The 24,997-nt window shown below is 40.1% G+C and overlaps 1 protein-coding gene and 1 long non-coding RNA gene across 6 annotated transcripts in view; one reads left to right on the forward strand and one right to left on the reverse strand.

The window, feature by feature from the left end:
- AOAH (acyloxyacyl hydrolase) overlaps nt 1–24,997 on the forward strand; it is a 95,851-nt gene that overhangs the window by 46,877 nt on the left and 23,977 nt on the right. For all 5 annotated transcript variants that reach the window (XM_072153309.1, XM_072153308.1, XM_072153306.1 and 2 more), the window contains 8 exons: nt 3,569–3,664; nt 3,784–3,850; nt 6,667–6,766; nt 14,513–14,572; nt 16,424–16,506; nt 17,365–17,413; nt 19,523–19,593; nt 23,707–23,755. In XM_072153309.1, coding sequence (XP_072009410.1) covers nt 3,637–3,664; nt 3,784–3,850; nt 6,667–6,766; nt 14,513–14,572; nt 16,424–16,506; nt 17,365–17,413; nt 19,523–19,593; nt 23,707–23,755 — 507 coding nt within the window. In that variant the 5' untranslated portion in view covers nt 3,569–3,636. The remainder of the gene's footprint in view (nt 1–3,568; nt 3,665–3,783; nt 3,851–6,666; nt 6,767–14,512; nt 14,573–16,423; nt 16,507–17,364; nt 17,414–19,522; nt 19,594–23,706; nt 23,756–24,997) is intronic.
- LOC140133294 (uncharacterized) lies at nt 7,295–23,975 on the reverse strand. The gene is made up of 3 exons (XR_011855863.1): nt 23,863–23,975; nt 11,044–11,168; nt 7,295–7,529 (listed from the first exon to the last, which is right to left on the reverse strand). It is a non-coding gene; the product is annotated as an uncharacterized lncRNA (long non-coding RNA).

Below are 24,997 nucleotides of genomic sequence, written 5' to 3' on the forward strand. Positions count from 1 at the left end.
ACGATGTAAAACAGCTTAATGGAAATTGACTTTACTTTTTAAAATATGTGTGGATTGTGCATTTTGCACAGTTCAGTGCATGCATTTGCTTGGCAAAATTCCATATAAGAAAACAGGAGAACAGAAGCTTATTTGCTTGTCTTGCAGATGACAAAGTGCACCTGCTATGTCCATTCTACTTTTTTCTCATTAATGTTTCAGGGAGTTTTTGCTTTATTCGTTTTCCAATAGTCCATTCATGCTAAGGGTCCACCCATAAAATCTTTCCATGGGGCCCATCGCTGTACAGTTACATGCAAATACTACCTGATTCTCATTCACAAATTCCTAAAACATAAGTGACCCATGACTTGTTTTCTAGCCCTTGCCTTGGAAGGCTATGGTCCTAGCAGCCCTGTCAGTAACCTGCTGACTGGTCTTTGACTTTAACTTAAAGAGAACCCGTCAGGCAAAATAGCCCCCTAATATATTTTCATAAACTGCCATTAGAGAGCATTGCTTCTATCCCTTTATTGTCCCTCTACGTGCCTGTAAACCCAAGCAATGAGGTCCTAAAGCTGTATGCAAATGACCTGTGAAATGTCCAATGAGGCATTAGCATATTCAAGCTGTCCAGCTTATTCATGAGTGGGAGGTACAGCCACACCCCCAGTGCTTGACTGACAGCCTTTATAATGATGTGAGGCTGTACAATGATGTGCTTCCTGGTGCTGGCGCCTCCTGCAGCCTGTGTGTGTTGTGGGGAATTGCTCTGGTAGTTGACTGGTAGCAGTGCAGGAAGCAGTGACACACGCAGGTTTAAAGTCCAATTTAAGTGTTTATTCACACTTGCAAAACAGAACACAACTTCAGCCTTGGCTTAGGCACATGCAAAAAACATTACAAAAATAATTCCTGCCCGGCAGGACCGATCAAATCCATGGCGACCCTTTCAAAGGGTACCTCAATAATGGGCAGAGGTACCAACGGACTTCGAAAGTGTACCATGGGAGCATGCAATTGACAATCAGGGCAAGTTTCACAATACCTTTTTACCCTATCGTACACTCCGGGCCAATAAAAACGCTGCAAGATGCGTTCCAGAGTTTTTGTGGTACCTAGGTGCCCTCCCATCACATGCTTATGTGCAAGGTCTAACACCATCTGACGATATGGCTGAGGTACCATTAACTGCTCCCGGGTTTCACCGTGGACCTTATCAATGCGGTACAATAACTCCTGATTTACCACCACTCGAGGGAACAACTTATCCGCACCTGGGTGCTGAGGTACACCATTAATCTCTACCACATTAATCAAGGTCACCCGACTGCCTGAGTCCAGCAGGGCCAACGCTGGATGCCCTGCCACAGTCACCCGGCACAGGTGGCGCTCATAAGCAGAGTCGGGGTTAGTAGCTGTGTAGACAGGGGCAGCATAGAGAGAAACCCTTCTGGTGGAACTGCAGTCCATGGGCTCTGAGGAATTGGGGCAATGGGCTGCAATATGACCTGGCTCATGGCAGGTCCAACAGGTGGGAGCCTCCCCCCTCCTCCTCCCGTGGGGTACTTCCCGGACATTGGGCGTTGTCCTGACACGGGAATTTGTTGGTGACGAGACCTTCCGTGCCTTAAGGCCTGTCTTGGTATAAGGGGCTTTCTTAGGGCCTGAGTGGCACAAAACCTCTCCACCAACGCCACCAGCGCATCGGCATCAGACCGGTCCCCGTGTCCCACCCATTGTTGGATCTCACCCAGCAAGGCCCTCAGGAAACGGTCCAAAACAACCTTCTCGACCATCTGGGCTGGGGTTGATGTCTCCGGCTGAAGCCACTTGCAGACCAAGTGAACAAGTTGGTGCATCTGCCCCCTCGGTGGTAGCGCCTCCTGGTATCTCCAGCTATTCACTCTTTGAGCGCGTAGATGCTGATCCACTCCTAGTCGGGCCAAGATCTCTGCCTTTACCTTGGAGTAGTCCCGGGCATACTCCTCGCTCAGGTCGTAGTATGCCTGCTGGGGATCAGCGACGAGGAAGGGGGCCAACACCTTTGCCCAGTGCTGCTGTGGCAACCTCTCTCGGGTGGCCACCCTCTCAAAGCCTGTCAGATAGGCCTCCACATCATCCTCGGCGGTCATCTTGGTCATAGCTTTGCGGACCTCTTTCCTGGCATCCTTCACCGTCATAAACAATTTAAGTGTTTATTCACACTTGCAAAACAGAACACAACTTCAGCCTTGGCTTAGGCACATGTAAAAAAACATTACAAAAGTAATTCCTGCCCGGTTAGGCGCTGTCTAATACATTTGACGAACCCTAGCTATCCGGGTACCAGGCTGCCTGGCACCTGCTCTTGGCCAGCAGTAGTACAGGAGACCCTTAGTTACCTTTGCTGTGAGAATGCAATCTCGCTTTCAGCTCTCCAGGTAGGGCCTCTCCTACTGCTTCTGGCCTGCAGACTAAATCGGGCCCTAACGAGGCCTGTGACCCGCACCTGTGGGCAATTCACAAACCCAGGACCGAAGCCCGGGTGGAGTAGGAGTCCCACTACCAGCCTACCCCTACTCCATAATAAGCAGGCCCAGTACGGACATTACAAATGTGTCTGTGTTAGCTAGGCCAACACAGACAAAACAGACTATTCCTGCTTATCATGTCTGCATTAACCCTTGGGTTACTGCAGACAAACCCAGGGCTTTTACCACACACCCTTCATCTGCCTGTAGGACAGATAGCGGTTTTCCCAAATGACACCTCTCACTTTCTTACAGTGTATAGGAGAGATGCAACAGTTGCAGGCAGCCATGTTATAGCAGAACATGTCAGGTACTTGTGTTGCTGATGTCTGTGTCTCTCACATTTGTATTAGGAGGATGCAGCATGTCAGCAGATGCAGCACAGACACTAGCAATGCTTTACTATACATTACACACAGATATGAGCAGGGGGAGGAGAGGGGTGGGGGAACAAGGGTGACATCACTGCCTCTGACCATGTGACCAGCCTCATTTACGTAATAAAGAAAAGATGATTTTACAATGATTCATGTATGAATTGACTAGATAAAGGCTGGGATGGACCCTAGTGAGCTGCTCCAACAGGAAGTAGTGACAGGACAAGTGACACAGAACTGATGACAGGTGTCCTTTAACTGTGAACCACGAATACTTTTCCACAAAGTAAGCATCAGGCAGTAGAAATATACCACAATAGGATTTGGCTTCTCAGCGTGATTGAGAAGTTCTAAGGAGGAAGGACACTGGTTGGCTATAGATTATATTTATATGTCCTCTCAGTCATCTATTGCATCTATAGTATCTGAAAATAAAGGCAGGAGTTTACTAGATAATCTGCCAAGTGGTTGAAATTCTGTATACTGTGGAATGTCTACTGTACATTTGTATACTGTGAAAATGCTTAGGGCTGTAGATAAGATATTAGAATCGGAATAGTGAATAAAGAAATAAATGAAGGAATTTCAGCATCTCATTCATCTCAGATGAGAAATATTATGATTTCCTGTAGTTTCTCTCTCTCAAGTAGCCAAATACTTTAATATTTAAAACATGACCTTCCCTTTGTTTCATACTAGGATGTGTTGTCATAGTATCCCTGATAGAACAACTTGCTCAAGTACATAACAGTACAGCCCAGGAGGCAATGAAGTTCCTGTGTTCTTACCTGCCTGGTAAGTAATGTTTTGGACATGATCAATATTTCAATAGACTAATTTCCAAGTTAAATGTTGTATCTGACATTAATTTTAATTTCATGTGTGACCAATACCTTTTGTTTTATAATTCACAGAAGAAGGAGGTATAAGAGGAATCTGTATCCTTGTATCTGATCTCTTTGGACCTGATCTAATTAAATTGTAAGCTGAATTATATAACTTGTTATTTAACAGTGTAATAGTAGTAACCAAAAAGAAAAACAGAGTTAGGGATATGGGCACTAAACTCAAATGCAAATATTATCCCCTACTCAAATAATAACATACCAAAAAAAAATTTAAACAAAAAAAGAGATTGCATATTGTGTGAATGAAAAGTCATTAATTTTATTATTCACAATACTGGTAGAGTAGTCAAACAATGGAAACATATATACTAAAAGCAGTGCATGTTTTGCTGAATAGCTATTTAATGCTTTACTTTTTCCATACCTCAGATATTGTACGTTCTCTGATGACATTTCAACTATAACATTACACTCACCGGCCACTTTATTAGGTACACCATGCTAGTAACGGGTTGGACCCCCTTTTGCCTTCAGAACTGCCTCAATTCTTCGTGGCATAGATTCAACAAGGTGCTGGAAGCATTCCTCAGAGATTTTGGTCCATATTGACATGATGGCATCACACAGTTGCCGCAGATTTGTCAGCTGCACATCCATGATGCGAATCTCCCGTTCCACCACATCCCAAAGATGCTCTATTGCAGTGATGGCAAACCTTTTAGAGACCGAGTGCCCAAACTACAACAAAGACCCGCTTATTTATCGCAAAGTGCCAACACAGAAATTTCATTTATGATTTATACTCCCTTCTCTGTCACAGTTTTCATTGATACCAGCACAAATAAGAAAATAGTCCCAGGTACAGCTGTCACTTTAAAATAGCTCTGTGCACAGCAAGTCCTGGGCTGTCTGGGACTGCATGAAGTTACCTGGAGTCATCTCTGGTAATGGCCTGAGTGCCCACAGAAAGAGCTCTGAGTGCCACCTCTGGAACCAGTGCCATAGGTTAGCCATCACTGCTCTATTGGATTGAGATCTGGTGACTGTGGAGGCCATTTGAGTACAGTGAACTCATTGTCATGTTCAAGAAACCAGTCTGAGATGATTCCAGCTTTATGACATGGCGCATTATCCTGCTGAAAGTAGCCATCAGATGTTGGGTACATTGTGGTCATAAAGGGATGGACATGGTCAGCAACAATACTCAGGTAGGCTGTGGCGTTGCAACGATGCTCAATTGGTACCATGGGGCCCAAAGAGTGCCAAGAAAATATTCCCCACACCATGACACCACCACCACCAGCCTGAACCGTTGATACAAGGCAGGATGGATCCATGCTTTCATGTTGTTGACGCCAAATTCTGACCCTACCATCCGAATGTCGCAGCAGAAATCGAGACTCATCAAACCAGGCAACGTTTTTCCAATCTTCTACTGTCCAATTTCGATGAGCTTGTGCAAATTGTAGCCTCAGTTTCCTGTTCTTAGCTGAAAGGAGTGGCACCCGGTGTGGTCTTCTGCTGCTGTAGCCCATCTGCCTCAAAGTTCGACATACTGTGCGTTCAGAGATGCTCTTCTGCCTACCTTGGTTGTAACGGGTGGCGATTTGAGTCCCTGTTGCCTTTCTATCAACTCGAACCAGTCTGCTCATTCTCCTCTGACCTCTGGCATCAACAAGGCATTTCCGCCCACAGAACTGCCGCTCACTGGATGTTTTTTCTTTTTCGGACCATTCTCTGTAAACCCTAGAGATGGTTGTGTGTGAAAATCCCAGTAGATCAGCAGTTTCTGAAATACTCAGACCAGCCCTTCTGGCACCAACAACCATGCCACGTTCAAAGGCACTCGAATCATCTTTCTTCCCCATACTGATGCTCGGTTTGAACTGCAGGAGATTGTCTTGACCATGTCTACATGCCTAAATGCACTGAGTTGCCGCCATGTGATTGGCTGATTAGAAATTAAGTGTTAACGAGCAGTTGGACAGGTGTACCTAATAAAGTGGCCGGTGAGTGTATATGACATGCACTGCTTTAATATGTTTCCATTGTTTGACTACTCCACCAGTATTATGAATAATAAAATGTATGACTTTTCATTCACACAATATGCTCTCTCTTTTTTTGTGTACAATTTTTTGGTATGTTAATGTAATAGTAGGCATTAAGAGTTCAATTTCAGTGAATTGTTGAATCGCCACTCCTTTAATTCAACCTGTTAACCATGTACAAGGATATAAACTTTGTTGCAGGGGAACATCCACTATCATACTAAAAAAAAATATTGAAACATTGAATAAAAAAATGAAAATTCTAATTAACCCCTTAAATATGTTAGGTATATGTTGCAATAATCTCTGCTAAGGGACAGTTGACCAACCTGGCTTAGGGAATGACAGACAACAATCGGCACCAAAAGAAAAGAATGTGGTCACTTAAGAAAGAGTTTGTATAATTAGGGTTGTTGTTGGGACAGGCAGCCTAGAGTCAATACAGTTTTCTGGCAGAGGTCTGGACAAACGTTCAGAGTCAGGTTCTGTTGTTGTTTAACATTCGCTGTCTGTTTTACCTAACAATGCTGAACAACCTATTGGAAAGTGCCATAAATGCCCACGGAATTAGTGTTGAAGGACAGATGCAAAATCTGTATCCTAAGGCAGTGAGTCTTAGAGAGCCTCATTTTTGTGCAGAAGTAAATAAATATAAAAAACTCTGTTTTGTGTACATCATTTATATATTTGTGAATGTAAGGGAAACAAAAGCAGCACCAATTTTTTAATATTTGTACCAACATAAAAATTAAAAAGTTATGGATGTCAGAAGGTCAAAATTCAAAAAATGCCAGAACGTTAAACTCGAACTTCTGGCTGAATGTTCGGGTCCTCACATCACTATAAGCTTCGCATCAACTCAACACAAATAACGTTGCCATTTATTTTGTCTCCTTAGGTTAAATCAGAAACTGAAGGCAGATGTCATCTGTTATGCAATAAAGCTATGCAAAACTGAACTGCACCAGCCGGTCTGTCATCTATATGAAAAACCTGCGGTAAGATTTACGAAAACCTACAGCAAGAGAGAAGAATGTTGCTTTTATTTAAAAAAAACCACAGAGATAACGTGAGAACATACAGTTTCAAATGTTCTAGAAATTTCCTGAACCTGAAATGCAGCATATGATATGTATATGATATTTTCTTAGGCTCCCTGCCATGAGTAGGTCACCTTTGTAGCCTTTTAAAGGAAATCTACCACCAGGATAAAGAATTGTAAACCAACCACACTGACATACTGGTGAGTCCCCCTCTGGTAGGTTCTGCTTTTTTTAAAGCTTCTTAGGACCTTGTTTTTACAATAAAAAGGTTTCACTAATTATGCAAATGAGCCATAGGGGCTCCAGACTCTATAGATGTCAAAGGAACTTGGAGCCCCAAAGGCTCATCTGCATAATTTTTAAAACCTCTTTTCTTAAAAACAAAGACTACAAGAAGAGCAGATCTTGCCAGAGAGGGCACACACCAGTATGTCAGTGTGCTTGGTTTACAATCCTTCATCCTGTTGGTAGATGTCCTTTAAGGACCTGTTCGCACAGACTAATTTGCCCATTGAATTAAAGGGTCTTTGAAAACAAGGGAGCAATCCGGAAAGAACGAGATTCAGCCATGTTTGTTTTTTTACTGAGCATACAATAGAAAAAGCAAAAAGCAACCATATGTATATAAAAAAGGAGTATTTCCAGTTCACCGCATGCTGGAACGTGAAACTGGTGTGAATAGGTGGTGGAGTACGCAGAGATCCAGGCGCTGGTCCAGCTGTCAGGAAAGATCATGTGGGAAAAATGGAAAATTTGGTGGGTCCAGCACTCCAAAGAAGAAAAAAAATGATAAAAACTACATCTTTAATGAAAACATGTTAAAAAGGTTACCCAAGAAAAAAATTTGGGAACCATTTAAAAAAACATGACACACAAGCAAGGGGGAATGGGGTGATATATTCCAGACTCATCAAGGTGCTAGTCCTTACACATACCTTAGGCCGAGCATTTTGATGAGTCCAAAATGTGTCACTAAATTCACCTGCAAATTTTTTCCCTTCTTCCCTTTTTTTAATGCTGTTTCTGATCTTTAGTTTTTGGGGTTTTTTTTAAATCAAGCATGATAAAACAAGGGGGACTTACTCATAGATCCAGGAACTGTGACTATGGTAATCTTTTTATTTTTGTTATCCATAACTTCCTTCCTTCTAAACTTTTAAAATTATGCTAACGAGACTGTGGGGCTCTGGTGGGTGACATTATTTCATTTGTTGTTACAATGTTTTTCACAGCTCCTAGATTACACAGGCAGAGGGAGGAGGGAGAGAGCAGGGGGAGAGTGAGACATGTTATGCTCATTGTAACAACCTTTTGACGCAGCAGCACTTAGGTGGAAACTCCCAGCAGAGACCCTCAGCCTCAATAGCATAATTTTAAAAGTTTATTTTAGAAGGAAAGAGGCCATGGATAACAATTATAAGAATATTACTGCAGTCACAGTGCCTGGATCTATGAGTAAGTGTCCCTGGTTTATCATGCTTGATGGTGATGGTAGATTTTCTTTAATGTTGTGTCCTTGTGTAGTTTGCATGTGCTTGGCATAGTTTGTGGCTTTTAGAAAGTTCAAAGGCATGGGGCAGGAACTCCCCATATCAACATGGTGTGAAGGTGGTGAAATCGCTAAATAATCACAATTCCTTATAGTGCATATGAAATTGTGATTATTTTAGTGCTTCTAGGCAACTTTTCTGATAAATGTCCCCCTATATGTGTATCTGCTGTATGTCTATGCCTCGGCTGTATGTGTGTGTGTATATATAAGTATACAAATGTGTGTGTATATGATTGTATAAATGTGTGTGATTGTATATACGTGTGTGTGTGTGTGTGTGTGTGTGTGTGTGTGTGCAAAAATGTATATATGTTTTTAATAGGAAGGGGGGACCACATGCAGAGCCTAGACTCTCCTAGTCACGCCCCTGGAAGAAGTCACAATCTGTGAGCCTTCTAATGTGAATTTGCTTTTTTCTTTCTTGTACTGCTCATGAAAAAAACCTGTGTGGGAGGACTGGGCACCAAGTGCTTTATTTACCTGACCCTCAATTTCCACCTTTTACATTATCCTCATTCCTAATGAAATTAATTCTTATTATGATGACAGCATTGAGAACTTATCTAGCCAGAGCACATCGGTACTAATGTCTCAATTACAGCATATTCATAGGTAAGAATAGAAGTTGATGATGAACCCACTGACATCTGTATTATAACATTACATTTTCTGAACATAATTATTATTAATATTTTAGAGAACATACATAGACAGTCTTTTTGTTCTGTAGAGATAGTACACTGATAATTAGCTAGAGTCATAGAAATAATATGCAATTCAAAAGAAAGAGATGCTTCAATAAGTTATTCTTAAAGGGAATATGTTACCAGTCCAATCTACAAGCAATATTTTGTAGAGTTGAAGTAGCTAAGCAGATAAAGTATAACCTGTCATTATTCCTTTATACCTCTGTTTTTTCTCTGGTTATGACCAGTAATTAGGTTAGGAGGATGGTCATATCAGTGATTTACAGACTTCCATGTATGACTGTGTTAACAGAGATATCTGACTAAATGGTGGTTTCAGAACCAAAAAACTGAAGAAATATTCTACTCTTCCTGTGAATCATGCTGCCTTTCAGATTTCACTACATTTTCATGGTGAATTTTCCACAATATAAGCTATGGTGAAAAATGTAACAAAACAGTGCCAGGGCAGCACAGTGGCTTAGTGGTTAGTACTACAGCCTTGCAGCGCTGTCGTCCTGGGTTCAAGTCCCATCCAGGACAACATCTGCAATGAGTTTGTATGTTCTCTCCGTTCTCTCTCTCAATCTAATCAACCTATATACTGGTAGGTTGATTAGATTGTGAGCCCCATTGGGAACAGGGACTGATTTGGCAAGCTCTATGTAGCACTGCGTAATCTGTTTGCGCTATATTGTTATTATAATGCAATGTATATGCAAATGTTAGGATAGTGAGAAAAGAAAAGACAGATAAAAGGAACAAGCGAAAACATAAATGGGTTTTTCAGATTGAAGGGAATCCATTGCCACAATTTATATACTCAAAGTATCTGGTATGATGATTATGATGGGTCATGATGCTACCCATATCTTTGTTTTTATTGTATAGCCACTCTTTTCATGCGGAAACCACACTTTAGAAATATGCAAATTATGCTTTGGCACCTCAGGGTTTCGGTGCCCCCTCGCTATGCCCAGGAGTGACGTAGTTGCAGGGGTAAGGATGAGAGAAAGTTCTGAGCAGTGGAAGTGTGGCAGGAGGTTTGTTATTGTGGGGAATCAGCCCTGAGGTGGTCTGATAATGTCACTACAATAATAACACTACAATAAAAACAAAGGTATGGGGGGCATACGTGGCCATAGCAGTTAGTTCAGTTAGGTAAAGTTTGGTGACCAGAGAAGACTTCTATATTATAGTTGTTGTTACAAAAAAAGTCAGCATGGTCATTATCTTTTAGTTCTACATCACATGCTCTGTGTAATACTGCACAACCTACAGGACATACTGATCCAGGGTGAGTTAATGGGGCGGATTTACTTACCCGGTCCATTCGCGATTCAGCGGCGCGTTCTCTGCGGTGGATTCGGGTCTTCCGGCGATTCACTAAGGCAGTTCCTCCGATGTCCACCAGGTGTCGCTGCTGCGCTGAAGTCCGCCGAGGCCCGGCGGAGTGCACAATCCCATACTTGGTGAAGGTAAGTGCGTGTCCCGAGACACTTTTTTTTTTTTTTTTAAATGCGGCGGTTTCTCCGAATCCGTCGGGTTTTCGTTCGGCCACGCCCCCCCATTTCTGTCGCGTGCATGCCGGCGCCGATGCGCCACAATCCGATCGCGTGCGCCAAAAACCCGGGGCAATTCAGGGAAAATCAGCGCAAATCGGAAATATTCGGGTAACACGTCGGGAAAACGCGAATCGGGTCCTTAGTAAATGACCCCCAATAGGTCTATGTGCTTTACTTATTAAATGTGCAACAACAGTGGCACATTTTGCTGTTTATGAGCACCTACTTAGTTTTCTGGTGTTTATAGTAAGAGTTACCTGAAAAAGATAGGTTCTTTTGGTTTGAACTTAAGTTAAATTTGTATGCAAGTCGGAACAGATGTAACTCCATAAAATATTTTTTTTTGTCCCTGTGACAATTGGCTTTTCAAAATTTTGTGATGTCATGGGAACAACGATTATCAAAAAAGCTTAATTACAGATAACTTACAGCTGATCATTGCAGCCTGGGACTAAAGTAGATCATCCAGAGAGCTTCAATAAAGTTCACAGTGGTCAGAGAGGTCTGTCTGTATGTAGAGGTCATCTGTAAGTTGGGTGTCCTTAAGTGGAGGCCTGTAAAATATACGAAGTAGAAAGTAATGGTCATGTTTTTTATTTTGCAGAACTTTGTAAAAAGTGACTCAAAATTGCTTTATACTCACTGTATAATAATTATTTTGAAAACCTGAACATTTGTCTACTAGATAAATGCATTTTTCAATAGTACACAGGGTGGAAAAGTTCAGTTTAAGTCTAGGAGAAACATTTGCATTTTCAAAGTCTAAACTTTGTGACAGTGGGCTTTTAACATTTAACATTAATAACAATGTGACCAAAAACAAATGTTGCTTTATCAGTCAAACTCTCAAAAACAGAAAAGCTCAAAATAACCTGGAACAAATATTTCAAGCAGTTGCCAGAATGCAGGCGTCCTATTGTCAAAAAATATTCTCAAAGTTTTTTTACTTCTTGCCTTAAAAGATATATTGGAAAGCAGCCAAAAAGACACAAAACAATTGAGATGATTAATTTGAGACTTTATATTTTGGTACCCAAATGTATAACTAACTGTTGCATAGCTGGTAATGCCAATTCTTTTAATGTGAAAATATGCCAGGATGAAGAATACAATTTACAGTGACATAAATGTGGATATCTAGCACTGTCATTGTCATGGCAGCCTTAAGTTTGGCAAATAGATATTGAACAAATTTCTGTAAGTGCCAGTTATTAAAGGAAACCGACAATTTCATTTCATGCATTATGAAGCAAACATACCTTGAGAATGCTGTAGCTACACTGATGCAGGATCATATCTTGGTTAATCCCTGAGCTGAGTGGTTTTGCTGAAAAAAACTATTATATCCTGAGCTGGATCACTCATACACAGCAACTGGGGGATGGTGCAGATTTTGATTACCGTATACTGTCTGGCAGCGGGAACAGTGATTTCATCATTCTCTCCTGCAGAGAAAAACTCACATGCTAGGACAAGCACGGAACCAAGCACTGAAAGAGCCATAGAAGGGACAGAGCATCATTATCATAATGTTATATCTGTTTTTAGAGCAAAACCACTCAGCACAGGGATTAACCAAGATATGATCATGCATCAGTGTAGCTACAGCATGTTTGCTGGTATGTTTGTTTGCTTCAGGTTGTGTTTGCTTCATAATGCATGAAATCAAATGGTAGATTTCCTTTACATTTTTCCATTACTCAGCCACTATTTGCTTAAAAGGGAACCTGTCATCAGGAGTCCTATTTCTGGCTCGCCCATGTCCCCATAGAGAATAGTGTATACATTGCCAAAGAGTTTTTTTATTTTTCAAAAAAAAAAAGATAAGTTAGATCAAAGTTTACCTTTTTGTATACAGAGCGGTTTCCCTTGTCCCATTGAAGTGGCCAGTGAAGAGTGGGGCAGATATGTATGTCATCCTAAGGGGGGAAGTGATGGGAGAAGGAGATATGGGGGACAAGGGCTGTTTCTTTTATTTATAATTGATGACAGAGCAGTTTTCCGAGCGTGGTGGACAACCACTCCTCACACCTATGGCACTATTTATGTATTTTACTTTCTTTCTTTTTTTCTTAATTTTTTATTTGTCATCTTTGCTGTGGAGGCAGCTCTAGTTGTACAGCTGGAGGTATACAAGGCAGGAAGTAACAGCATATACACAGGGGTGCAACCTGTCATAACTGAGTTGAGAATCTCATCCTAGGCGTCACCCCCTGCTGGACAAGGTGAGGTAGTATCTTGCAGGCCCGTATTGAAGGCAACCAGGATGTGCTGCTTTAAAATAACAACTGATTGTGGTATATCTTGGCTGCCTAGGACTCAGTCTGCAGCAGGAGATGTTGGTGGTACAATGACTGGAGTAGATGCACCACTGGGGTGTTATTAACTGTCCTGTGCAGCGCTGCATAACGTGACTACAGCACAGTTTTTAATATCCGACTGCTGCTCCTGCTTCAGTTTTTGTGTCATCACCCCCTCAGCCTGCAGAATGATAAAGTCTGCTGTAAGATGCCCTGCCAGCCTACTGGTACCATGTCACAACATCATTGGGTCACAGGTGCACAGCATCACCCCAGTGACACATCATTGCCAGTTAGTCTTCTGCATATGCTGTGCCCCTGAAATCAATGAACAGATGTAGTAGTCCTGAGGTGTCCATGTCAGCTCTGAAACATCTGTCCACTTCAGATCATTGCTGAAGGGGAGCAGTGCTGAGGTGGCTGTGAACACCTCAGCTTTGCTACATCTGTCCTCCTCAGCACTACTGCATCTGCCCCCTCATCCCTACTACATCTGTTCTCCTCAGCTCTGCTTTATAAATTACAAAACCATAAATCATAAACACGTTTGCCGTCCTCTTGTCCCAATGGCTAATTTATAAAAATTGTGCAAAACAAAAAAGATGTTGAACTTTTTCGGGAAAGGCAGATTCATGATTTCTGGTGCACAATCTTAGTGAATCGCCGCATGCAGCATAATAGACGGACAATTCACTTTTAGTGAACTCGAGTGACCTTGTAAGTAAATGTGCCCCATTGTCACTTAGATAGGAGACGGCTGTCCTTGGATACATCAACCTCCACACATTAGCAGCGGAGACCACACATGCACTATTGAGGCCTCTGTCTGACCACCTAGAATCAGCATTAATTACCACAGGACAACTGTGGGACATTTCATATGCAAAGACTATTTCTTTCTGCAATTCCTCCAGCAGAGTTGGTTGTATATGAGGACAGCAATCCTGTTTTTAAGGAATGACATGGCTACATTTATCTTCACACACATAAATTTTTTTGATAACATCCAGTTGAAGAATTGTGTCTATATTGTAGACTACTTCCACTTGCCTGCTACAGCATTAGATTACATGCTGTAGCAGGTGCGGATCAGTGGACAGGTGGGCGTGCCTACCCCTGTAAACTAACAGCGGCACGGCACTGATGGGTGGCGGCGAGGGACAACGGGGGTGGCAAAGAGGTTAAGCATACATTATTTTTACAGGCTGGACAACCCCTTTAAATTAAATATCAATGCCCATATGTGAAAGTCCAATTTAGCCCATTAAATTTGGTCCAACAAACTTTCTATGTGTACTTGGGGGATTACCGAATATACAACTACTGAACTGAATTCATTCAAATTTATTGAACAGGTTATACACATTAACTGAATAAGTTTTCTTTAAAAAGTTAAAAACAGCACCAAAAGTAGAATCAGCCTAGTTGTGATGCAGGTTTAACTGCACACGGTGAATGACCATTGAGAAATAATAAACATATCATCTACCCTAACCAAGTTAAAATAAAGATATAATACATTTACACATGACCATTTATTGACCCATGCCAGTCATGAATTAATTAGTGAAAATACACAATTGTTCTTCGCTTTTCAGCTGGGACTCAAAATAACAATTAAGCAAGCTGAAGACGTAGTGAGAAAGTCTAACTATATGGTAAGTTTATAAGACAACTATTTGCTGTAGTAACTCAGCAGTACGTGAAGGAGGGGTTATAGTTGCAGAGGATTGCCACGGCTCCTAATCTGTATTTCAGCAAATGCTTTATTCCCAAGAATAAAGCAATTCTGAAGCCCAAAGATGTGACTATATCATCATTGTTATTATTATGTTTGCAAGAGTCAAATTAGAAGGGAGGGTTGTGGTCACCAGACCATTCTGAAATCTATGCCAGTCCATTTCCAACAGTTTCTTTTTTTTAATTTAATCTTTATTTGTTTTCTTCATTTTACACACAGTGCAAATCTTTATCACACAAGTTAATAATATATAATAAATACATACATATAAAAAATGTGTTAAATATTTCATTAACCTTTAACATATGAATAATCCTCCCACCACCACCCCCAGCCATCCTTCCCGCTTGCTCTGTCACCAGCTACTAATGCTACTTCATTTTCCTCATTTAACCTTCTGTATAAAATGCCTTCAGTTCCATACTAGAAAAGATACTATTTACAATCCTACTCCCCTCTTCATTCCACTTATCGACATTATCCCTCTGGAGTTTCCTGTTCTTCTCCAACCACTAAAAACATATACAGTTCCATTTTTTCCTTACTTGAACATCGTTGGCGTATGTGTAGATATCCACTCTGTCAACAAGATTTTCTTCACTGCCAGTTATCAATAAATTGACTAGTTCTTCTTTTTGCCTGGAAGCTTTTTCTTCATAATAATGAAAAACTCCTCTCCACAATCTCAAATCAATGTTTTCTCCGAGTACATATTCTATATAGTGTTAAGCACGTTTCCATAAATTCCTCACAGCAGCAGGACAACACCAAAGACAGTGCAGCTAGTCAGCTCTAGTCATTCTACACTTTGGTCATTCATCTTTATAATCCAATATTTTACTTAGGAATGGTTTGTTAAACCCCCAATACCCCCTGGTCAGTATTCTCCACTGCATCTCTCTCAATATCTCAGAACCATTCTGGCCATTCTGAAATCTATGCCTGTTGATTTCCAGCAGTTTCTTTGTTTTGGAGAACACTTAAAGGGGTGTTCCCATTTCGGCAAATGAATGTTATTGTTTGTATTATGGAAAGTTATAAAATTTTGCAATATATTTTCTATAGCAATTCTTCACTGTTTTCTAGATCTCTTCTTGCTGTCCTGCTATAGAAAGCTTCATTGCTTATTTCCAGTGGACAGAAATCTCACTATGGACGCACAGCTCGTGTGACCACGGTCAGATTTCTGTCCACTGGAAATAAAAAATGAAGCTTTCTATAGCAGGACAGCAAGCAGAGATCTAGAGAACTGTGAGGAATTTATACAGAAAGTATATTTAAAAATTGCATAACTTTTCATTATACGAACGATAACATTTTGTTGCTGAAATGGGAACACCCCTTTAATTGTCCTATATATCAACACATAGTTACAAGAATAGATGCTCTGTTATTATTACTTCTTGGGGAAACTCTGGCATAATTGGTTTATCATAACCTGAGTATAATACATGGCAAAGTTGGCAGCCACACATGGGCAGTATTTGAAGAAGGGAAGAAGTGATGTTATGCTGGGAGGGATAGGCAAAACAAAGAGTGGTCTGTCTTAGCACTGAACACAGATATTTTATCCCCAAACATGCCACAGAGAGAAAAATGAACAGCCTCATATTTTTCTTTACATTGAGGTGGTCTACATTGCCATTTAAATGTGGTTGTGGGAAGTAGACCTTTCACAAAATGATAAATATGTATCAGTAGAGTGACAATCATTTAACGTGTATCCATATTACTCAATAACATTATTGAATATTAAACATTATTACAGCAAAACAATGAAACTTTTCCTGGAGTTCTCCTGAAGATTTGTTCACTTCCACTGTTCAGAATGATTTGCAAAACAATAGAGTCGTAAGTATTAACAATTAGCTCTTGAGCACAATAGTACTTCTAATAGTGTTCCATATGTGTTACTTCCAGACCACTGCATAGAACATCAGCAATTCACTCAGCCGGGAGTTTCAATGGAATTGTGATTGTTTAACAAGTGTGAAATGTACTTGATACACTTTGATTCTTGTTCAGTCAATCTTGTCATCAGTGTACTAAAGCTAAATCTAAAGCATCCTTTATATTACCTTATTTCCTAGCTTGCCACTTCCTTCACCTATTCTCGTAATGGAAATTTAGTTTAAAAAAACAGTGTATATGTAGAAGAAAAACTTTAAATGTAATGCAGATTTCATTATTTTTACATTACATTTTACATAATTAGAAATTATTTAAAAATGATTTCTTAAAGTAATTTCATTGCTGGAATACAGGGCAGTTCATTAAATCAGGCAAAATAATCTTACGGCTCTCTGTATAGGGAAGTTTAACGGGAATGTAGCTTGTGGCCGAGGAACTGCGCTCACCGTGTGCAACAGCAGACAATGAAAAATACCCTGCTCCACTTAAAGGACTTCTACCATCAGATTACCTGACGGTAGATGACTATTACGTACCTCCCTGTCCCCTTCCCGTGTGTCCCAAGCTTCATTTCTTATATCTTTGCATGGCTGCATTTCCGTAATTACTAAGTTTATGAGATATGCAAATTAGCCTGTGGTGCTCTGCAGAGCACCATCATTTATAATATATTCCCACATAAACTCCAAAATCATGTATAAAAGACTTTCTCATGTCACAACACAATGATGAAAGTTGTACGCCAAGCATCCATTGATATACAGGTCTGACATGCAAATGACTAATCGTATGTCCTAGGTCAGTTCCAGCTGAAGACTACGATCAGGACAAGTTTAGTGCATTTCCAGTAAGTCACTGACTATATATCTTGTGTTTAAAGCTTTACATGTTCTTTGTTTCAGTAACTATAAATATATGAAGTTTTGTTTTCCATATATTTTAATAAGTGATGTAGCACTGTTTCTCTGGACTTGTTTCCCCACATCCTGCTTAGATATAGTACCATATATAGTAAATCCCTGCGCCCAGTTTACTCTCTGACTTTGCATTCTTTTCAGTGCAAACTGTTTGCACATGTATTTAACCCCTTAACGCCGACGACCGTTTTTCATTTTTCCATGGAAAGAGCTGTATGAAGGCTTCACAGTGACAGTATTTAAAATTCCATGCCATGTACTGGGAAGCTACCAGGCTGTAGGGTAGGCTGTACAAAAAAAATTATTTAGCCATCTTCTGCTGATAACAACTTTCTCATACTTCTGTGTACGAAACTGTGGGTGGTTTAATTTTTTGCTACTTTTGATTACATTGTCAATGCTACCATTTTTAGGACTGTACAGCCTTACTTTTTATAGAATTTTTAATATTTTTTAAAATGGCAAAAAAGTGCCGTTTTCAAATTTGGGCGCTATTTTCCATTACGGGGTTAAACACTGTGAAAAACCATTATTATATTTTGATAGATAGGATATTTTGTGATGCAGCGATACCTAACATGTTTATGAATTTTACTGTTTATTTATATGACTTCTAGGGAAAGGGGGTGATGTGAATTTTTAGGGTTTTTTAATATAATTTTTTTAACCTTTTTTTATTTATTTTTCTTACTATGTTTCTGACCCCTAGGATAATTTAACCCTAGGTTTTCTGATTGATCCTATCATATACTGCCATACTACAGTATGCAGTATATGGGGATATTCCTCCTCATTCATTACAATCACCAGCCCCTATGTCAAGGGGGGCAGTGATTCAGAAATTAAATGAATGTGTGCCTAAACCCTGCATCCTTATAATCTAAGCACATTGTCAGCACACAGCATCTCATAGCACAGAAGAATCATGAAGTGTCTGCTTAGAGAGTCCTTCTCACACACAGTCTAGAATTTTACAATGATTATCACTAAGTTATAGGAGCTAAGACAGCAAAAAAATGGTAAACTAAGGGGTTAAAAATGATCTTTATGGGATGGAAATTTGAGAAGTTGGTACACTCTGTCGGAGCAGTGCAGGGAACACCAGATTCATGATTAACCTGCACCACAATTCATTCATTCCACATTTACAATTCATGTACTTTTTTGATAAATGTGGGCCATATGGTTTACCAAAGCTCTGTAGTTTATTGCATAAAAATGTACAACTGAGTAATGGCTTATGTTTAATTAATTCCTTTATAAGTGCAGACTATGGCCCACATTTATCAATAACACTGACAGTTTGCCTGTGGAGTGTACAGGGTGCAGCTGATTCAGGAATTGTAGCGCACGTTCTTAATGAATCTGGCGCTCCCTACACAGCTCCAACAGAGTGCACCAACCTTTCCTTGGTGTACCTTTAACATAGAACACAATTCTGCCGGACGCTGCATGATAAATGTGGCACACGGTCCAACTATGCACCAGAACAGCCATTTCAGTGCAGAATTTTGTGTAGTGTCAGGTAAAGTGCTGCTGTGACCCACTGGGGCACATTTACTTACCCCATCACCGCAGTACACAGAAAGGGCATTGTCCAACTCCAATGCACAGTGATCATTCACTAAGATCGTGCGCCTGATATCATTAATGTGTTGCTTCCCCGCTCAGGTCTGACTGAGTTCACCATTTTTCAAGCAGTTTGCACTGAAAAAAACATGCACAGTCAGACAAAAACTGGTGCAGGGGCTTTAATAAATGTGGGTCTGTGTGGTTAATAATGCGCACTAGTAGTTTGGAATTCAGATTCCCATCAGCTTTTTTCTTGGTATTATCAGCATACATCATAACAGTATTGTTTTTTTTAAAGAGGTGAGTGTGTGTTGTAATTTTATGACGGGCATTGCAATAAAGTCTCAACCATCTTCCCTTCTAGCCTATAATGCTAACACAGATTCTATATGATATTTCAAATGCCCCCAAGGTGGAACTTTAACTTAGGACTATACTGATAAGCTGATACATTCTTGTACCTTCAGTCATTGCGAGGATATCACTGGAGAGGCAGAGATTGCAACGACATCAACAGCTCTATATATCCTGGACGAAGGTGAGTTTATCTTCATTACTGACAGTACAATGTATTGTTTCCAACTCTAATTATCTTGAGAACTAAAGAAACTGCCTGGATCACTAACATATCCCAATTCTTCTACACAGTCAGGTCTTAATCTATTTACTTTTCAATAGTTATTTTCAGGCTAGACAACATAGGTGATAGAGCTATATTTTCTAATCAGTTTTCTTAAACAAAAAATGGTGGGTTGCAATCAAAATACCCTACAAGGATTGTCATATAAATACCACAACATGCAATGGTAGAAAAAATTCAACATCAAAGCAATTTATTTTAAAGAACTGCACAGTCAAGACATGTAAAATATTATTTAATTTCACTCTACACATTTATCATCAATTGTTATTCATGAACCTCTGTAATATATATAGAAAAAATACTATTTATTTTTTAATTTTTTAATTCTTAAAAATACTCTGGATAACAAAATAACACATTCTGTAATGATTAGTAGATTCTTCAGATAAATGAACATGCACCTAAACCATATACCCTGATAATCTAAGCATATTGTCAGCACGCAGCAACATATAGCACAGAAAAATCATGAAGTGTCTGCTTAGAGAGTCCCCGCCCACACTCTGGAATTTTACACTGACCATCACTGAGTAAGAGGAGCAAAAACAGCAAAAAAAAAAACTGAGTAAAAATGCAAAGTAATGGGTTTAAAATGATCTTTATTGTGTAAACATCACTAGGGGATTACAATTTCAGAACTTTATTTAATGGGCAAATTCCTTTAAGTCATTAGGGAAGAGTTGCTAGAAAGTAAAAAGACTGAAGTTTCTAAATTGCGGTCTCCTCATTTGACTTGTCTCAGACAACTCCTTCAAAGGGGCTGTCCTGCCACTTTAAAGTTGTAATGTAAAGTTGTAATGTAATGTAGAAAAACATAATAAAAAAATCTTTTATGGGACTGCATCTTCCAAATGAATACATGTTCCAATAAAAAAAAAAACTTGTGTCTTTTAAAAACCTTCTTTAAAACAAAATAACATGTTTCAGGCATGCAGAATCTAAACCATGTACATATATAGTATACACTCACCGGCCACTTTATTAGGTACACCTGTCCAACTGCTCGTTAACACTTCATTTCTAATCAGCCAATCACATGGCGTCAACTCAGTGCATTTAGGCATGTAGACATGGTCAAGACAATCTCCTGCAGTTCAAACCGAGCATCAGTATTGGGAAGAAAGGTGATTTGAGTGCCTTTGAACATGGCATGGTTGTTGGTGCCAGAAGGGCTGGTCTGAGTATTTCAGAAACTGCTGATCTACTGGGATTTTCATGCACAAGCATCTCTTGGGTTTACAGAGAATGGTCCGAAAAAGAAAAAACATCCAGTGAGCGGCAGTTCTGTGGGCGGAAATGCCTTGTTGATACCAGAGGTCAGAGGAGAATGGGCAGACTGGTTTGAGCTGATAGAAAGGCAACAGTGACTCAAATCGCCACCCGTTACAACCAAGGTAGGCAGAAGAGCATCTCTGAACGCACAGTACGTCGAACTTTGAGGCAGATGGGCTACAGCAGCAGAAGACCACACCGGGTGCCACTCCTTTCAGCTAAGAACAGGAAACTGAGGCTACAATTTGCACAAGCTCATCGAAATTGGACAGTAGAAGATTTGAAAAACGTTGCCTGGTCTGATGAGTCCCGATTTCTGCTGCGACATTCGGATGGTAGGGTCAGAATTTGGCGTCAACAACATGAAAGCATGGCCTGTATCATCCTGCCTTGTATCAACGGTTCAGGCTGGTGGTGGTGGTGTCGTGGTGTGGGGAATATTTTCTTGGCACTCTTTGGGCCCCTTGGTACCAATTGAGCATTGTTGCAACGCCACAGCCTACCTGAGTATTGTTGCTGACCATGTCCATCCCTCTATGACCACAGTGTACCCAACATCTGATGGCTACTTTCAGCAGGATAATGCACCATGTCATAAAGCTGGAATCATCTCAGACTGGTTTCTTGAACGTGACAATGAGTTCACTGTACTCAAATGGCCTCCACAATCACCAGATCTCAATCCAATAGAGCATCTTTGGGATGTGGTGGAACGGGAGATTCGCATCATAGATGTGCAGCCGACAAATCTGCGGCAACTGTGTGAAGCCATCATATCAATATGGACCAAAATCTCTGAGGAATGCTTCCAGCACCTTGTTGAATCTATGCCACGAAGAATTGAGGCAGTTCTGAAGGCAAAAGGGGGTCCAACCCGTTACTAGCATGGTGTACCTAATAAAGTGGCCGGTGAATGTATACGCACATTAAAACTCATTTTTGTGTTTACACATTCATATGTGTATTCAGTCAGGAGTAGCGATGAGTTAAGAGTTATTATTAATATAATGAATATGAAAAATATATTTCGAAGCAATCACTTAGTCCTAAATATGCGAAAATGTCATACAATATGTCATACAATACATGGGATCAGTTTAGAGATTACACATTTAGACCAATTGTATAGTAAAAAGTGATCTCTGAGTACTTTGTGTCCTGATTTATGAGAACATGCAAACTGCATGAATCATTTGGCAAAAAATAGGCACAAAACAGCTGTTTCAACTCCTTCAACAAAAGCAATAGTTTGTAGAATGTCAGTGTACTGACCCTGGCTTTTCCCCGAACTGCGCATTGCACTGGGAGCACCAGAGACAAAAGTAACAAACGTGTTTCTCAATATTTAAGTTAAGGGTTTTTTTTATATAGAAACACAGGGGTCCAGGGTAAACAGGTAGGCAGGTTTGGGACACTAAATCACCAAAAATACTGTCTAAGAACATGTTGGTGGCTTAGTGTCCCACAAAAATATTTCTTACCATTTTATGGGATGAATAATTAATGGGACCCCCAAAATTCAACAAAATGTAAATCATAAGCCTCCAGTATCTCTTTATTGCAGTAGTTTTAATGGAGCATTTGTCACATATGTTCAGCATATAAGGTAGCGAGGGAATGGCACTCACTCACTGGCTTCCGATTAGTTGTTATTTACTGTAACTTACTCACAGGTTATATAGGGAGGAGGATGTGCAGGGTCATTTCCGTGGTGTAGCAACGTACGCCATTATTTGTGCCAGATGAAGAGCAAATAACCCAAAATGGCTACGCCATCTGAATTGTCCTGCACACCCTTCTTCCCAATGCAGCTTGTGAGTATGTTACAACAAATGGCTACTAATCAGACACCAGTGAGTGAGTGCAGTTCCTTCTCTACCTTATATGCTGTACCTGATAAGGGACTTTTTTCCTTTAACTGAGCACATCACCATTAGTAGATACCTACCCCGATCCACATACATACTGTGCAATACAAAGATTGTTACATGACTTCAAGGGCAGGATATATGGTTGTAGTTGCTGCTCTTTCACTATATGGTCACACATGTGCATTGAGACTCAATTTAATGTGGCAGATTTACCAAACGTTTCAAAAAGTTAAATAATACAGTCTTAAACTGCCCCAGATTTTTCAAATCACCTCATGATATGATACATTTTTGTATAACCTTACATCTCCTATCTGTTGGCTCAATTCAAGTCAGAACAACGTTCCATACCTTTCACGCATTGGTACATACCATACCTTTTGGCTGCATGGTGTGTGCCAACTAAGGACATCTAAACTTTCTTGTGAACAAGTACAAGTCACAAAGATGTAATTGTAGAACAGGGCAATTTAGATTTTTTAACTTCTGTGTCATAAGGAGGAAGCCTAATGCTACAGTGTGTTAAGAATAAATTGAAAATTGCTGCCTAGTTTTCTGTGTATTATCAAGCTATTCGGCATCATAACAATTGTAATGTTTTGTACAAATGCTTTTATCCTTTTTCTTTTCATACAATACATGACTTGAATGACAGGCCAGGGGCAATTCAGCTAAGAAGCAGATGGTCAGGTTTATTATGCTAATCATATCTGAAGACATTGAATTCAGAAATGGACTGTGATTCAGCCATGACAAGGAAAGAAAAAGCCCAGCTGTCAGTAACTGTAATATCTCACTTAAGAAAGAAAACAGAAAATTGACTTTAAAAAAATGTTATAAGTATATTATTCCTGATTTTATCTAGCCCAAAGGACTGGGATTCCCAACAAGATTCCAATTGCAATGGAATACTGGTAAGTGTAAAACAAGTACATAATATTCTTAAATTATTGACACTTAAACTATTTGACACCTAAAGGAAACCTACCATTTGATTTTATGCATTATGAAGCAAACATACCTTGAGAATGCTGTAGCTACACTGATGCACAATCATATCTTGATTAATCCCTGTGCTGAGTGGTTCTGCTGATAAAACAGATATAACATTATGATAATGAAGCTCTATCCTTTCTATGGCTGGTTCAGTGCTTGGTTCAGCGCTTCTCCTAGCACGCGAGTTTTTCACTGCATGAGAGGATGATGCAATCACTGTTCTCCCTGCCACACAGAATAATCAATTGCTGCACCATCCCCCAGCTGCTGTGTATGAGTGATCCAGCTCAGGTTGATTAGTCATGCTTGACTAACCTCCTTTTGTAATTACAAGCTCAGTGTCTAATGTGTTGATCTAGGCAGCCAGCCTGACCCAGCTTTCCCAAGTTCCTGAATGTTATAATTGTTTTTTCAGCAAAACCACTCAGCTTGGGGATTAACCAAGATATGATCCTGCATCAGCATAGCTACAGCATTCTCAAGGTATGTTTGCTTCATAATGCATCAAATCAAATGGTAGATTTCCTTTAATATACTTAAATTAAAATGTTAATGAATTAGGGCTAATTGCAGTTATACAGACCATATTTTGAAAAAAGGAAAAAAAATGTCAACCTTAAAGGAAACCTGTCATCAGGTCTGTGTCACTTGTCCTGTCACCACTACCTGTTGGAGCAGCTCACAAGGATCCCATCCCAGCCTTTATCTAGTTAATTCATACATCGATCATTGTAAAATAATCTTTTATTATGTAAATGAGGCTGGTCACATGGTCAGAGGCAGTGACGTCACCCCTGTCATGTTCTGCTATACACATGTGTGATACACAGACATCAGCTACACAAGTACCTGACATGTTCTGCTAGAACATGCACCAGCAAGCACATGGAACAGCCATTACATCATTATACAGGCTGTCAGTCAAGCACTGGGGGTTTGGCGGGGCCTCCCACTCATGAATAAGCTGGACAACTTGAATATGCTAATGACTCATTGGACATTTCACAGGTTATATGCATACAGCTTTAGGACCTCATTGCTTACGTTTAGAGGCATGTAGAGGGACAATGAAGGGATAGAGGCAATGCTCTCTAATGGCAGTTTATGAAAATATATTTAGTTTAGGGGGGTTATTTTGCCTGATGGGTTCTCTTGAAATC

This window comes from Engystomops pustulosus, chromosome 5 (assembly GCF_040894005.1).
Source record: "Engystomops pustulosus chromosome 5, aEngPut4.maternal, whole genome shotgun sequence".
NCBI lineage: Eukaryota > Metazoa > Chordata > Amphibia > Anura > Leptodactylidae > Engystomops > Engystomops pustulosus.